General features: G+C 45.0%; 1 protein-coding gene across 1 annotated transcript in view; it reads left to right on the top strand.

Moving 5' to 3' along the window:
* The window catches only part of LOC103179423 (cat eye syndrome critical region protein 2), a 74,818-nt gene that overhangs the window by 30,381 nt on the left and 26,934 nt on the right, over positions 1–17,503 (top strand). The window contains exons 2-5 of the mRNA XM_042335098.1: positions 6,944–7,038; positions 11,398–11,581; positions 14,051–14,196; positions 15,499–15,612. Of these exons, the coding sequence (XP_042191032.1) occupies positions 6,944–7,038; positions 11,398–11,581; positions 14,051–14,196; positions 15,499–15,612 (539 nt within the window). The remainder of the gene's footprint in view (positions 1–6,943; positions 7,039–11,397; positions 11,582–14,050; positions 14,197–15,498; positions 15,613–17,503) is intronic.

Below are 17,503 nucleotides of genomic sequence, written 5' to 3'. Positions count from 1 at the left end.
AATAATTTGCTCTCGTATGCCACCTTTCACATATAAAAAGACTTTTCACAACTTCTTCAGATGCCGTAACAAACTGCAACCCTGTTTGGGTTTATTCTGTCATTTAATATATTGGGCTTTGGATTGTTGTGTCTTCCACTCTGGAGGTTACGATCCACGAGTCTAGGCATAGCCTAAGATCTTTCTTTAAAACAAAACTATTGTCTTTATTGTGCCTTCGGTCACTTCCCACTGAACCCCCTATTCTTCCCACCCAGCTCAGGCTCCCGCTCAGTCTCTGTAAAGTGCTTTGAAGATGTTCTATGTGCAAAGCATCGTAGTCTGTTTTTGTTGACTGCACAGGTCTGAGGTAAACCATTGAAATTCACCCGACTGGTCCCAAAGTTCACTGAATATGATGTGATACTTGCTTAAATCTTTCCTTTATTACTTTAACAAAACTATCAAACCCCATGTTTACTGTTGGCCTCAGCACCTGATCTTGCCCTGACCATTCGGCCACATCTCTCTACATTCACCTTTGCCTGTTCTTGAGCTGAATAATGTGCTCACAAAACCGCATTGAAAATCCAGCCTTCAGAGGAATTTAAACATTAATTCTTGTTCACAGAAGCGTTGCTCAGTGATTTGTTTTAGATAAAATACTGCAAATGACACATCTTGGGACATCCTCCTGACATGAAAGGTGCTATACGTATGTAACTTGTGCTCATCGGCAGGATCTGGAAGGGCAGACCAGTCACTGGGAGCAGGGAATCACCCACTCAGCTCCTGTTAACTCTGCAAGCCAAATCCTTAACGGGTAAGGGTGGTCCTAGCTGGACAAGCAATGGAAATGGTTGCCAGGCAGCAATATCAATGGCAAGCTATGTGGTTTAGCTGGTTAGACTCCCAACAGTACCCCAACACACACACTCTGAAGTCCCCAAGACTTAGCTCTTCCCAACCTGCGCCTAATACTTTCCAGAATTAAGTAAGCAGCCTCCAGGGAATGAGTGCGCATTCCATTCCACCAATCGATCTGTGGGATTTCCATGTGTAGGTGGGATGCATGGAAATCTCAACTTGGTTTGCATACTTTTAAGCATAGTGATGGGTTTACGCATATTGTCAGACAACCAGCTGACCAAAAAAGTAGTTTTATTCAGCTTGGATTTGCAGTATAGCATCTAAAACAAATCACTGAGCAGCACTTCTGTGAACATGAATTAATGTTTAAATATACAGTACACTCAAATGAGACCTTCCTTTCCATTATGGTGTGTAATAGGACAGACAGTGCATAACAGTCTCTTTAGGAATTGCACAATAAGGGTGTTCTTACAACTCTTTCTTTTTTAGGATGATTTTATGCAGGTACGCCAGCTGATATCACCAAAGGCAATGCACGTAACACTCCTTGGAGTTTTTCCTCTACTTTGAGGTGCCTGACGTAAAATGGAAGATGTTTTCTACTCTTGAGGAGAGGCGAATAGAATAGGAACAGATTTTATACCCAGTTTCTGTCTAGGCCAATTGTTTCCAGATCAACTAACAGCATGAGTGAGTTACAGGTTAGAGTTCCTCTTACTCTGTGCCAACCACAATCCCGCCAGTACTCCCCCCAGTCCTACATTTCCCACACCAGCTATCTCTTAGCCTGTCTGAGCTAGATGTCAGTCAACATTGCCTCAGGAGGAGGTGGGGGGGAGGGAGGGGGAGCAGTATTGTTGTCCAGAGAGACTCTGATCAGAATTGGGACCAAGCTCCTTCTGCATACGACTGTCGAAGGGAGGAGACCTTCATCCCATCACTGTGTTGGAATTTGAACCCAGGTCGTGGAGGTGAAAGGGCAGCGTTCCGGCCTGGGTCCCCTGCAGTAACTATTGTTGTGATGCCGTCCATGTGGCGGAGATGCACACTTGCCGTGTACGTCCTGGGAATGTTTAACCAAGGCCTTTCAGATGGTGGGAACCAAAACCAGGAAATCTATGGAATAAAGACAAACGAGAAGCTGTTTAGAGAAATAGCATCAGAAGGTTAGAAAATAAGAACTGGATTGTCCGACGACTCCCAGGGAGTAGGTATCGTATAAACAGAAAATACTAAAAGAGGGACTGTCGTACAAAAAGAAAAAAAAAAACCTGAAAAGTAGTTGAAGAAAAGACCTTTCAAATGAGTGTAAAAGGAGGCTGTAGACTGGGATCTGGGCTGACGTGAGCTGGAGGATGCCCAGCTTGTTTTAGGATGGATGATCAATGTTGTTGCGAATAAAAACCATTGTCTCTGCCCAGCTGCTCAGCTGGAAGCACTGTGAAGGGTATGAGTCTCTTTTGTAGAATGAATGCTGCATATTCCTGGCTCTGTTGAAGGGATACACATGTCTTGGGTGCATCACACCATCTGTGTCCCTAATACCAAAGAGTATTAGATGCAGGTTGACAAAGAGCCAAGGCGTGGGGGACCCAGAGTGTTCATTGTGGATACTGTTGGGAGTTAGACCATCTGAAACCATTGAAAGCACTGTCTGGCAAGCTTCCTGCTGCTTGCCCAGCTCACACCAACTTACTCATTAGAGCTTTGGATTGCAGGGTTAACAGGAGCTGATCGGGAAGAATCCCAGCTCTCCAGTGACCAGTCTGTCCCTCCAAGACTTGTATTAGTGGATGGCGGTTGGACAGAGGCCAAGTGCACTCTGGCATTGGAAGGTGGAGAGAGCAGAAGGGAGATGCTCTTGCTATGGTTGGATATCACTGGCGGGTGCCTGGGAACAGGGTGCACGTGTTGGTCTATTCCGAGTGTGCGATTGCAGGTATATATGGATTGAGCCCCAGGATGGCGGCTTCCGGTTTCAGGCAAAACCCAAACCCAACATCTGCTTCACCTCTGTCAGCTGCCTTATCTCCCGAAAGATTAATGGGAGCTTTGGACAGGAATGTCGCAGAGTGCTGCTGCTTCACCTCCAAGAGGCCTTTTATAGCAATGAGCAAACGTTCGAGTTACAAATGGACTGAATGTTTTGTAAAGTTATATTCTCAAGTCAGCTTCTTATTTACCACCTGTCCTCCCCCTAGATATATACTGGATGTAGGAAGGAAGTTTGACTTGTTGTCCTGGTCAACAAGCCCCAAGATAAAATTGATCATTTACTTCATTGCTGTTTAAAGGGACATTGCTGTGTGCAAATTGGCTGCCCAGTTTACCAGCAGAATACACAAACAACAAATCCTGTGAAGCCTTTTGAGATGCCTCGATGACATAAGATGCTGTTTCAAATGCAAGGTTTATACTTACAATTGTTTATTTTATTTTTGACTCTTGTGACTCTCCTGCTTGGGAGGGGGAGGTAAGTGGGGTCTCCTTGCAGCAGAACTGGCTCCAAAATAACAGAATTGAGTTGGAATTGAGCCAGCCCTCTCGGTGGCGGTCTCGGTAGTCCAGTTCCTGAGTCATGCAGTACTCCAGGGTACTGCTGATGACAGCACAGCCAGCCTGGCCTGGCTATTTGCCAGCACTTGGAAGGGTGGTCCTTTAAAAATAATAATGAGTCCTTACATTTGATATAGAGCCTTTCACGTCCCAAAGTGCTTCACAAGGACATACTATAAAGTGGAGTGACTGTGTGTTTTGTGGGCGAAAGTGGCAGCCAGTTCGTGTGGAGCAATGACAAATAGTCATTTTCAGCAAGATGCTATTATGTGTGAAGTGCGCAATATAAATGCAAGTTGTTGTTTGTATCACGTAACAGTTTGACAGAGCTGCTAAACCTTCTCCAAGGCATGAATGTCCAATCAGCCCCAAATATTTCTTAAAATAACATTTGTTGCCTGTTTTTTTGGGGGGTTGGGAGGGTTATTGAGTTGACTGTTTTGGTTTATTGATTGATAGAATTTTATCCGGTGCACTGCATTGTACAGTATTTTACATGTTATTTTCATGCTACAGTTCCAGTCTCAGAAACAAGTGTCTCGCCTTTGTGTGTTTGATTAAAACATAACAAACACAATATCTGGGGGTGTAGTTGGGGAAGGAAGATTTCTTTGTGCCCTCAGTTTAAGACTGGCTCCGTGACGATCCTATGTGTATCTGTATGCTTTCTTTTGCAGTGCATTTTTGACTTCTGTAAGATTTGCATCTGTTTAGTCTTGTTTTAAAAGTGTTTGTGCCCGTGAAGAGCTCCTTGACTTGAAGTGTTAACCTGTCTTTCACTTGCAGATCCCGATCGGCTCCCCATCTGATCCCAGGTTTTGTTATGCAGTGGCAAGTTCTATATAAAAAAATCTACCTCTTTGACCGCACCTTTTCGTCACTTCCCTCTTATGGTCACCTCCCCCCCCCCCAAGGATTGTTATCCAGGACACGGGGAGGAATCCCTTCTTTTTTCGAGCAGTGCCGTAGAATCTTTAACGTCCACCCAAACTAACTGGGGTCCCAGTGAACTGCTTTACAGTAACATAAAAATAAAAGCTTCACACCTGAATCCGTGCAAAGCTGGATGTCACAAGAGGGTCAAGCCTAAATGAGCCTCTGCATTCACTGGACTCTTGGACTCTCACTGTGTCTGAAGCTTTTGCCTTCGAGTGAGAAATCTGCAAGCAGTGCATGGAACCTTTCAGGCAATTCCCTTCCTCGTAGGTTTGAAACTCAATGAATCTTTTCAACATTGTTTGGGCCTTTGAGGTACTAAGTGCTGGAATGCAACTATCTGACTGGTAAAAACCTGAATGACTTGTTGGACAGGTTATCTGTACTGTGATTGAAATTCAGTGCATGGTAAACATTACTGTGCACTTTAAAACCTTTTCTTTAGTAGAAATTAAACAGTTTGGGATTCCAATTTTCCAGAGTTTGTGACTTAAGTTAATATCCTGCTGATACAGAAATGCTAAAGCCCCCAGAACACTGGAGAACACTGATATGGGGGTTTGTAAACAATAAGTTGCCTGAAACATTCCTCTTTATCCTCCTCCCTTTACCATGCACTGATTTATGATGTGGCTTCTTCCTGAATGTTTACTGTGTTACGCTAAGGCCTGTACCAGTTGTTGCATTAACTTGACAAAAGTGCAAGGATTGTTATTTGCTCTTTGTTGGATGCTGGGTGCTATTACTACATGCTCCAAATGGTTCACTGGTTCCATTTGCACGCCTGAAAACATGATGCACCTCGACACCGGGCTCTTATTATGCAACAGTTTCTTAATAAGGCACCTGGATGTACATCATGCTGACTCGGGTGAATTCTGCTCTGCTGTCATTTTCGCTGGGTCACTGGGGTTGTCCCATTCCTTTTTGGAGAAATCACATTAGAAATGGCAACTTGTTGGACCCACCTAACTTAAATGGTCACTGCTCTTAAGAACTTACTTTTCTCTCTTACCCGCATTTAGAGTGCACTGGCCCAGGCAGGTCCAGAGTCTGTTTGGAAACCTTTTCTCTGATCACCTTGACTAGCAAATCTGAAAATGGTTTTCTTCCTGCAGATGTGGTTCTGAATCTGTTACTGGTGGACCAGCTGGTAACTGTGCACGCAAGGCTCTACCTGCTAACCTCAGGACTTGATGAAAATGTGCTCATCGCAAACTGAAAGTCTGCAGCGTATATCATGTGCTTTATGAGCCTTGTGCAAATGCAAGTGTGCAGAGAGAATTGCAAATAACCAATTGATAGGGTTTATTAATCTGACAAGCATCAATCCTTTAGTTAATAATAATCGTACTGTATTTGGTATAGCACTTTCATGTTGGGAGGAATAGTACTTCACAGGATATACTGTAAAGTATAATGATTGTGGAGTCCTGTAGCTCAGTGGTTAGAGCACTCGCTTTGCAAGTGAGAGACCTGAGTTCAATTCCAGGCAGAGGGCGAAACCTTGGGCAAGTTTCCTTACTCCGCACGCCTAATAATAATCCCTCCAAAACAAAAACAATAATAAATTGGTCATTTTCAATCTACGACTGTTTGTGGGACATTGCTGTGCGCAATTGGCTGCCGCGTTCGCCCACAAATATACAGTCAATTCACTTTACAGTCTATTCTGTGAAGCGCTTTGGGACGTCCTCCCGACGTGAAAAGCGCTATATCAAATGCAAGGATTATTATTATTATTATTATTATTGATTTGCAGGCAAATGCGATAGTAAATTAGTGCACAAATAACCATGGAGTGAGTGACCAATTTTATTTGGGGAATTGATGGGCAAGACACCAGAGGAAACTCGCTTCTCTTTTCCAATAGTGGTTAATTTTGTAAAGAAAACTTCAGTAAATACCCTCTGCATTTACACACAGCACTGGGTGGTACTGTCTCTGAACTGTTCACAGGTCCTGTTTCCATTTCTGGATAAAGTGGTGTCTTGTTGATCATGCTGTCTGTGGAGTGTTAAATGTACGATTTGTATGAGGAATCACAAGTATGATATGACACCCCCCTCCCCTCCGTTACTTTGGCAGAGCACAGTTCTCACAGTTCAGTGTGACTTTAAGTGTGCCTTCAGATTCCTTATGAAGCGGTCACATTAGAAATGGTTATTTATTGGAGTCCTACAACCTTGGGGAATGTCAGGCTGAGGTGTTTGAAGTGAACGAGAAATAGGTGGTTTCGTGGGACATTGCTTTGAGCAAATTGGCTGCTATGTTCATCCACACATACAGTAAAGCTCGAGAAGCACTTTGAAATGTTTCAGTGACTTGATAAGGCACTAAGTCAAATGCAAGCATTGTAATTATTATTTATTATTATCAAATGTTTACAACAACCCAGGTGGGGCTTTGGGTGATCATTCCACAGTCAGTTATCATCTTGCCCTGAAGCAGTTTTGAAAACGAAGTAATATTAGCTTTCAACATTGGCCACTCAAAAGAGTAATTGGGATGGGAAGGATAATGTACCATTAATTTTAATCTATTTTCATAGCTTGTAATGTTCAAAATTTCAAGCCTTTTTTGTTTTGTGCCCCACAAGGAACTGGAGGAGGCTCTGCTGATAAATGACATTGACTTCCTGGATGACCTGATTGCCTGTTTGCTCCAAGGCTGCTATCAACGCAGGGACATCACGTGAGTAATCAGCCAGACTGCCTTGTCCCACTGCTGTGAGGGAGGGGCAAAAACTGGGGCATGTTAGCTTTGCTGGTGATGTGTTTACCAGGAAGTACCCGAGGCCTGGACATTTCTCATGGTCTTTGCCTTATGATTTAAATTTTGTTGCCGTGAAATTTAAGATCGTGGCAAAATTACTGGAAAATTCGTAAAATTTGCAGCCTGACTAATAGTTTTCCACCATGCACTTCAATCCACTGCAGATGTCAGTAGTTTGCTGTAGGCTTCCTGCACTAGCTGTTTGGCTTTTGAACTTTACACTGTACATGGTGGCTCTGGTCTCTGCAGAATTCAGTGCGTTTGTGTGTGTGTGTATTCACTAAGTACTAAGCAGATGACTGTGCCCCCCCCCCCACCTCCCGCGTGTGTCTGGGCTTCAGACTCTTAGTTATAAAGACTCCCCACCCCCCCCCAAAAAAAAAATTCAATTAACGTATGCGGAACACTGTCCTAAAAAGCCATAGATGCACTTGCAATGTTTAGCAGGAAGAGAGGTGGCTACTGGGATGAGGAGAAATGGATGGAAAGATCTTTCCTGATCTGATAAACAGGCAGACCAAGCTGGACTGGCTGACTACTTCCTCTTGTTCCTATATTTCTAAGAAACACTGCTCCATAGCATCTGCAATCTCAAAAACAACACGATGGTGTCTAGATGAAGAACATGATTATTATTATTACGAGGAACTTCTTCACGCAGAGCGTGGTGAGATGTGGAACTCGTTGCTGGAAGGTGTTGAATGTTGAAGCAAAAAGCATCAATGTATTTAAGAAAACTTGATGTATACATGAGAGCGCAAGTATAAGAGGGGTAGGACAATTGTGGAATATAAACATAGCTTGATTTGGGCTGAATGGCCTGTTTCATACTGTATCCCTCTGTGTTAACTCCAAATCATTATAATAATAATATAGAAGGACCAGCTCACGAACACTGGTAATATTCTTCCATGATTTGTATGTATATAAGAAAAGTCTGCCATTTAATTTTCTACAGCCTTAATCCTTTTGTGAAATGTAGACTAAGGAGGAAAAGTTGCATATCATATTGACGCAAACCTTGAGCAATGTGGAATTAGGTTGTGCAGTGGGTGCGGATCTGGTTCAGGGCTGGGTGGTGTTCTGTTTCTGTTTTTATTTTTTTTGGTTCTTGAATTGATTTCCTTTAGTTTCTGTGAAGTGGAGACGTGATTGATCTCCGTCCCTTGGTCCAGTGCTTACGGCCAGGATGTAATCTTTTATTGAATTAGGCAGTTCAAACTCCCAAGGGACACTTTTGGGTTTAAAAAGCGTTTCTTCTGACTCGTCTGTACTCTGCAGTGTTCTCTGTTCCTGCCCTTATGTTCAAACAGTGTGGACGCTCCACTCCCTTGTGATTGAGGTTGGCTTAAAAAAAAAATCACTTTTTTAAACCCAGGAGTTTTGAGCTCTTCCTTTCTTGGCTCAGTGGTGAATTTCCACCGGGCCTGGGCCAGGAATCTTGCCAGGTGTGCAGGGGTCAGATTGGTTGATCTGTGCCAGACCAGTGATCGGGGCAATGCAGATGGCCTCTGCTGATCACCTGTTGCGAATTGTCCATGGATGGAAGGAGAGTGAGCACAGGATCAGGCTAGTAAAACCTTGCAATGCGCCCGACACTCTGCTTCTAGGCCTTGCACAAAGTGGAGCAGCAGCTCAGGTCCATATAATACAAATTTGCATTTATATAGCGCCTTTCACGTTGGGAGGATGTCCCAAGGCCCATGGCAGCGTTGGGTTGGCACCCGAGCTGGGAGGGCGGGGAGGATGAATGGGTGAGGTTGCTTGAGTCAGTTTCTTGAGATGAGGAAGGAAGGGAGAAAATGAGCTGAGTTTTGCAGAGGTAAGATCCTGGTCCTCACCTACAAAGCCCTCCATGGCCTCGCCCCATCCTACCTCTGCGACCTCCTAACCCCCTACCAACCCACCCACTACCTCCGCTCAGCCGGCTCTGGCCTGCTCCACGTCCCCCGACCACCCACCCCACCATTGGCGGGAGAGCCTTCAGCCACTCTGCCCCACAACCTCTGGAATTCCATCGCCCAGTCACTCCGTCTCGCCCCCTCCTTAGCCTCCTTCAAGTCCCGCTTCAAGACCCTCCTCTACGACCATGCCATTGGCCACCCCCCTTCTCCCCCCCCGACCCCAGCTCGGGTCTGAAATGCTGCACACTGTCCAGCGCCTTGGGACGTCCTCCCGACGTGAAAGGCGCTATACAAATTGCAATCTCATAGAAGGTTATGCCAATGACTTGCATCCCAGTTGTTTTTTTTTCTGTCTCTCTCTTTCCTCTCCCCCCACCCCACTCCTAAACAAGGATTTGACACTTGCATTGCATTCATCGAGTTGAACGTTCCTGTCCAGCTATCCTCCGAGACTGGGGCAGACGCTGTGAAATGCATCGACTTCCGTGCTAGTGCAGCTGGTTTGAGCTAAGGTGTTCTGCCAGTTCGACAGGTGCTCTCGAGCACCTTATAGAAGTACATTACGCTTGGTATGTGAGCACAGGCACTGAGTGTTCTCAGGCTATTAGACTACAGCTCAATCTTTGCCCAATCTCCCCAAACACAATCAAACAAGGGTTTCACTAAATAATGATCAGTGGGCATCCTAGCTCATATCTTTTCCCTCCCCCCTTTCTACCTAGGGGATGATAATAATAATAATAATCCTTGCCTTTGATCTAGCACCTTATCACATCATTACGATATCTCAAAGATCTTACAGCTCCCCATCTGAGATCAGCTAGTTCACGACAGAGCAGGAATCCTTCTAGGTTTGATAGTCTGGGCAGTGACTTTACCAATTGACCCAGCGGTGAAGGAGAGCCAAGCACTCAAGAAGCTATCTGTAAGAAAGAAATGTAGAGAGGATAAATGGGAGCTGAACAGGTGGAGGAGAAACACAGTACATGAGCATGAGTCCATGCAGAGACAACAGGATTTAGCAGGACAGATGACAAGAGCTGGTTGGCAATAGTGAGAAATATATTGGAGATGTAACTGTTTTGGCAAATGCTGAAGAAACATGCCCAGGGCAAAGAAAATTTGCATCAGTGGCAAATTGCGAAACACACTTGTGTTTGACTGAAAGGAAAGAGGATTGAAAGGAGCATTGTGAGGTGATGTAACACACTTGGTTGTGATAGTAAGTTGCAAATGGGTTAGTGGAGGAGCTGGCGAGCGAGAGAATTACTGTCTGGGTGATGCACTCTCTGTGAGGAGGATATTAATGGTGTAAGGTTTGCGACCTGCCAAAGGATCAGCAGTCAATATAATGCACTCTGTTACAGCGCTAAATTGATCAGAAATTAAATTAACCAGGAAACTAAGAAGGCAGCATAAGTGACTGCGCCTGGAGACATGGATAGAGGGAATGATGGGAAGATTGAAGTGCAGAGAAGTTGTTGAAGCGGGTAATGGAGTCCTGGAGGGGAGGTGTGGGAGCAGAGTGTGGAGCCCAGAGTGGCAACCACTGGTAAACCGGTGTGATCTGTAAATGGTAGGGACCTGGGGGGAAAATATAAGTCATTGGAAGGAACAGAGTTGCAAAAGGCAACAGGGTTCAGAATCATTGAAAGATCTGAATCATCAAAGAATGTCAGAACCAGGTAAAACAGGAAAGAAAGAGGCAACACAGATCTGAGGATAAAATAGATGTTTGCAAAGAAAACAAATGGTTTGTTTGTATTTTCAGTACAGGTGTAAGAGTGGGTAAACTCGCTGGGAATGTGGATGCCTGAGGGTTGCGGCTGGGTGTTGTTGTAGCAAAGCACTCTGATCCAGTGAACGTTCAGCTGTTGTGCATCGTGATTATTTCTATACATTCTACACCAATCGGAAATCTGTTTGTTTGTTTTGGCTGTTTTCTTGCTTGCCTCTTGCCCTGTCCGTCATGGGGAATTGGGGGTGGGGGTGGTGGCTTACACCCATTCCTGATTGATGCAGCGATTATCAGCACGTTCTGAGTGAAGCCAGCTGACATTCTCCCTTCCACGGCCTTGGCTCAGCTTCTAATAGCTGAGAGACCATGGCACGGAACAGGGTCTTGTGAGAGGCAGTGGAGTAAGTGCGCTGCGTCCCTGGCCTGTAATTACAAAATGCTTTTATTTATTAATGAAACTGCTGAAACGTTAATGTGCCATCATTGTGGATAGCAACGGAGAGGTGGGGGGAGAGGAAGGAGAGAGGAGGGATGAAATGTTCCTGAAATATAAATGGTGGCACAGCATTGCACCTCAGTGAGTGTTTGCATTGTGGTCTCTGATGGCCTGTGACTGATGCGTTTGTTGCTCAACAGACCTGACAACTATGACGTGTACCTGGAAGACATTATCAAGCATCGGTGGGAGCTCGAAGAGGGACGACCAAACCCACTGAAGGACACCAAGCTGCAGGAGCTTCCCATTCGCTTGCGGGTGGAACTGTTGCACAGACTGTGCGACTATAGGCTGGATGCAGACGATGTGTTTGATCTTTTAAAGGTACATTTGGTGTGGCCACTTTTTCACGCTTTAGTTTAATGGGGGGGCGGGGGGGAGAGGCTTAGTTTATGGACACAGACTACTGTTTTGTAACAGTAACAGGGTTATTCTGTAATAGTAAACACGGTGCAACACCCAAGCTTGCAACGCAGAACCAGCCTCAGCAAGCGATGCAAAATATACAGACACTCCACGTCACAGTATATCCTGTGAAGCGCTTTGGGATGACTTGTCGAAGTGATAAGTGACAATATCAAATACAAGGATTATTGTTATTACACTTGGATGCTTGCTTGGGACGACCTCCCGACGTGAAAGGTGCTAATACAAATGTAATTTTGATGTTGTTGCTATTGTCTTATTCATTTGAGTTTGGTGGAGGGGGTTGGGAATTAGAGGGAGGGAATTGACTTTTTCCTAGCATTTTAGAGATGGTCTTAACAACTGCTTTTCTTTTCTGTATCTAATAATAATATTAATCCTTGCATTTGATGTAGCACTTTTCATGTTTTCTAGACGTCTCAAAGCGCTTCACAGAATATACCGTAAAGTGAATTGACTGTATATTTGCAGATGAAACGCGGCAGCCAATTGCGCACAGCAATGTCCCACAAACAGTCGTGGATTGAGTGACCAAATTATTATTGTTTTTTTTTGAAGATTTATTATCCTGGATAAAAGATCAGCCAATCGACTAACAACCGGGTTCCTACTTACTGCTAGGCAAACAGGCGTGTGGAGTAAGGAAACTTGCCCAACATTTCGCCTTGCTGGGAATAGAACCAGGGTCTCTCACTTGGGAGGCGAGCGCTCTAACCGCTGACCTACAGGACTCCACAATCTTCAAAGATATCTTAAAAGAACCCACCAAAAAAGGCTTCTGAATTAAGACTTCATTGAACTACAGAGAAGCGGGCGTGCAAATGTTGGAACACTTAATTCAGCCTTAATGTGAAGTCGCTTTCCCATTGTTCTTAAAACCATCAGAAAAGCAGTCCTAAAATTCCATGTTAATTTTGAAAATTATCCAACTGAAAAATGCTAGGGAAAAGGTTTCAACCGGTGTGGGGTTTGTTTCTCTCCCACCCATAGTCACCCATTCCCCCATTCCCCCAATTTAGTGAAAAACACGGCACATTATCCTAAAAGAAGACATTGATGATTTTGGTTTTCTTTGCTTCTCTAAGTCTGCTGTAACTGCTACTCCCTTTTTTCAGCTACTTTGAATGGCCACTTTTATCAGGTGAATCGGAATTGGGCACACCTGTTTGCTGCTTGTTAGCAGGTCCTTGCTGTTTGTGTTTATACCCAACCTCTCTCCAGCGGCTGTCAATACTTTGTATCTATTTATTTGCCCCGTTTACGAACGGACCAGCGGACGATAGGGCATTGATGGGCCTTTGTCTGCGTGGCAGAGCCCTCTGAGCCGTCGAGCATGTCAGGATTAATCATGCTGCATTAGCTCCTCTGTGCTGTCAGTGCCTCTCAGAGCCACAAGCAGAAAGACATTTACTGTGCACATTTGCTGTGAAAGTGACGGAAGTGAGATTCCATAGAAAACGCATGTGTGCAATAGTCAGCCAGATCTTTTTAAAAACCCCAAAAAATGTTTTGAACATAAAATGTTTCAGAAAAATCATTTGAGGACAACTGAGTTTGGTTAACGCTTTGTCCACTTACCTCTGGCACCAGGCTGGGGCTGACTGCGCCCCAGACTGGTGGGATGAAAGCCTGCAATTTAGCACTGACTTGGCAAGCTAGCTCGAGAGGGATAGGCATGACTGGTGCAGGAAAAGTAAACTTTGAATGGATGATTGCAGCGGGAGCTCCTCTGGAGGCTGGAGTTTGAATACGCCAGTGTTGAAAATGTGGTGCTGGCAAACAGAGAGTTGCCGTTGAGCTTTGCAAACAAAATTGCACGATTCGCTACGCAATGTTTTTTTAAATACATAATATAAAATCATGGTGGCGGGGGGGTAGGGGTTGATGGCTGAGGGAGGGGAGTGGATGGATGGGGAGGGGGCGGGAAATGTAATGAATTGTTAGGAAAATACTTCTGAACTACAGTGGGTTCAGAAGTGCCCGCTTGTGCGTTCAGTTGTCACTGGAACCTGTCAGTTCACAGAAACGTCAGTCAGCCCCTGGCCAGGCCTGGCAGACGCTGAGCTGTTTTTGCAGCAGCTTTGTTAACCTGCTGGAATTTGTGGTCTCCCAGAGAGGTCAAGCTGTCACGACCCTGCAACCATATTGTTGCTCGACCTCTGCTATCCATTCTTTGCCTCCGATAGTGGAGGGAGGGGAGTGCCCAGGAAGGATGGTAGAATTTAATTTTGCCTGTAAAACACACGGTCACTTCACAGCAAAATCCTGTGAGGTGCTTTGAGACTTTATGGCGCTGCGCCAAATGCAAGGATTTTATTATTTACTGTGAATTTGGTGATCACTTCTCTCTGTCTTGTCTATTGTCAGGGGCTGGATGCAGATAACTTGCGAGTGGAACCCCTGGGAGAGGACACCTATGGGGCAATCTACTGGTATTTCTACGGCACTCGCTTATACAAGGAGGCACCGTCTTCAATGTGGGAGCGAAGTAAAGCCAGCGAAGCGGAAGAAATGTAATACTTGACTGGCGTTTTGTCAACATTTATTAGGGCAGATGGTTTTATAGGGTTTAAACCTACAATGTTCCCGAGGGCAGATGTGCTGGGTGACGACTGACCCTGGGGGAGGGGGAGAGGAGGGGTGTGGTTCCAGAAGGGAGGCATTAGAGGAGGTCTGAAGCCACTAACCATCAGTGTGTCATGCTGACATGCCGGAACCTAATCTACTTCCAGAGAATTACTCACTACTGGTTTCCAGACAGAGTCATGAGTTGCAATTTCCTTTTAAAGCACACTTTAAATATGTCTTCAGTGGTTGCACAAGAAGGTGTTAGACTGGAGTGAAACTTATTTGTTGAGTGTGGGATTTTTAGTGGCTGGAGGCAGCCCCTATGGTATAGTGGATAGAGCTGCATTTTACAGACCAGGAGCTCATGGGTTCAAATCCTGATCCAGGTCTCAGCTGGGATTGCTTGGAGGAAGCTTAATTGGCCCAGCCTCCCAAGGGTTAGGGAGGAGAAATCAGCCAAACATCCTGTTCCTGGTCCCTCTCTAGCACCCTCTAATGGTGGTATGCCTGCTGTCGAGTGGTGGGGAGAGATTAGGCTGGGTCAGCTGTGACCCTCTTGCATCAGAGTGCTCTGTCTGCCAAGGCTCCCAGATGAATAATAATCTCTTGGTCAGCATACCGGTAGACAACAGGCATCCGTGGAACCACAGCCTAGCAAGAGATGGGAGCAAAGAAGCACAGGAAAATTATGCGAATATTAGAAAAATAATTGGAGGCATCATTTTAAAAAAAAACTACTCAGGAAAGTATTTCAGGTTTAAATGGCCCGACGTGAGTAGAATGGAAGATGAAGAGGGGAGATGAATAACGCTCTCCCATACTTTCACTCCTCACCCACTCCACCCATTCCAGTTGGCGTAAAACAAAAAGGGAACAAGGGAGGAAAAAATACTTCGAAATGAAATGAAGTAGCCTCGGTAGTCCCAAAATGACAATATTTTGTTAAGTCATATGGAAACGAGCAAAATTACATTTGTATAGCGCCTTTCACGTCGGGGGGACATCCCAAGGAGCTGAACAATCTGTGTTTGTAGAAACTACGGCAGATGAAGTTTCTCCACTGGCAGGATTTCAGATAGTGACTGAGAAGCATTCTTTGCCAGCAATATACGTTAATGTTGCACATTGGGGCATTTTCCGTCTACTCACGGGTCAGCCAGGAGAGGAATGAGTGGATTGCATGCGGAGGTGGTAGTTTCGCTGACCAGAGTCAGTGCTGCTAATTTCTCACCTTTTCAATGTTGCAGAGAAAATGGCAAGCTGAGAAATCCCAATTTCCAACTCCCCGAGTTCAAACCGAGGAAGCGAGGCCGACCGTCAAAGAAAAGAAAGCTGGAAGAGGCTTGCATACTGCACATCAGGTGAGCTGCCAGCCTGAGACCGTAAATAGCAACAGTCAGGACTAATTAGGTGCAGTCTGGGAGTCATCTGGCTCAGAAGGACCATTGCCCTTCAGTGACCCACATTCCAATCCAACTAAGGGAGAGGAGAAGGAATCCCTTTATTTCTGGTCACCACTGAGCGTCGCATTGCACCACACTAGATCAAATCACACACCACACCGCCTGCTCTTTGGTCACTGCCAATTAACAAAGTGGAAAATTACCGATACTGTCCAATCTCTTCAGAGGGGTTCGGCACCTGAGATTGTGCACGATTTAAGATGCTCTGGGCTCCACTTCGCCATATTTGCTAAAGGTTTTGTGACGGTCAAATCCTGAATCCAGGCCCCTCTGGAACTCTGCTTGGCCGCTGATCCCAGTTCTGGGAAGTTGCGTTCGTGCAGAATTCCAGCAGGCTGCATGGACATAGCCGGGTACATATCTTTCTGAGTCTCATCACTGCACCACTGGACCCTAAAACTGGGTTCGTGTTTCAGAAATGGACCTTGTTCGCAAGTGGGAGAATCCCTATCTATATAGGGACGAGTGGTGCTATCTATCATCTGGTGAAGGATGGCACCCTGAAACGTTAGCTTATAAGGGTGCACAGGAAAGATCACGTCACTTTTTGCCTTGTTACTCCTAGCCAGTGGAGTAGGGATGGGGGGAGGTGAGGGAGGGCAATATTACTCCTATTTTATGTGCAAATCATTGTCTATGCCATTGATGAACTAAATCAGCAGCATAATGGGTAAGTGTGAGCCCTCCTGCGCTTATTCAGTCATCCTCACACTTGGTTTTCTTTGCAAATTAGCTTTGATACAATTTCTTTCTTATGGAGCTCGTTTCCATCTGCCTCAATCCTTTTGGCTCACATGATCTCCTTCATACTTTTTCTTTCTTTCTCTCTTTCATGCGTACTCAGTCTCTTGCTCTCTCTCTCTCTTGCGTGCTCCAGGAAGGAATTCCTGGTATGACCCTGAGCTAGAATTTTGTTCGAGGGTGACTCAGTTGGTCCCTGAGCAGGAGTGACTGTTTTATGATTCAGGAAAGTGTTGTAACATAAAGTACAACAGTCTGGTCTGTGTACATTTTGTCGTGGTCTCAGTTGGTTTTCAGACTTTTATAGTTTGTGGTTTTCTTGTCTTTTAAAAAAATCAAGCAGATCGATGCGTCACCGAAAGGGTTTTTATTATTTTTATTTGGGTTATCTTTGTTTTTCATAAACTTTTATATTCTATGGCACTGTGCTGCTTGCCAAGTGGTCTGAATCATTCCTCTTGTGAAAAGACTGGGCATGGTGTTGGCTGCAGTTTCTTCTGCTTGCCTTAACATGCAGCATGTGCTAACTGATTGATTCACTGAATCAGTTCAAGCTCCTCTATCTTGAATGAGTTGCCTGATTCATTTGTGAGGTAGCTATTTTTAATGGATATTCAGGAGGAATGGCGGATGAGGGAGAAAAATGACAAATACAAAAAAAGTAGAACTCCAATCACCCACTAGGTTTTGCCCTGCGGTGCTCATCCAGATGGGAAAACAGAAGGGTGGTAAATGAACCAATTCCGAATCCGATCTGTCGGGTGTAAAGGCTTGTGAACTAGAAGCAAATGTCCCTCGCGTTGTACAAGGAGAACAGCCCCGAGAGTCCTCTGTCGCTGCACCTCACAGGGACACTGGAGAATTGAACAGCAAAGGGACAAATGAGGCTCTGAGGCAGAGCAATTATGAGCCCCCCGCCCCACTCTATGCTTTATTTAACCAACAGAACTCTATACAGAGGTAGGACATGTTCAATATTGCGGTGCCTAGAGGTAGGATGCGTATGCTAAACTTGATTATTTTCACTGTAGGTACAGTATAGAGAGGA

This window comes from Callorhinchus milii, unplaced genomic scaffold (genome assembly GCF_018977255.1).
Source record: "Callorhinchus milii isolate IMCB2004 unplaced genomic scaffold, IMCB_Cmil_1.0 Scaffold5, whole genome shotgun sequence".
Taxonomy (NCBI): domain Eukaryota; kingdom Metazoa; phylum Chordata; class Chondrichthyes; order Chimaeriformes; family Callorhinchidae; genus Callorhinchus; species Callorhinchus milii.
Note: the sequence above shows the minus strand (reverse complement) of the source record. Positions and strands in the feature narration are given on the sequence as shown.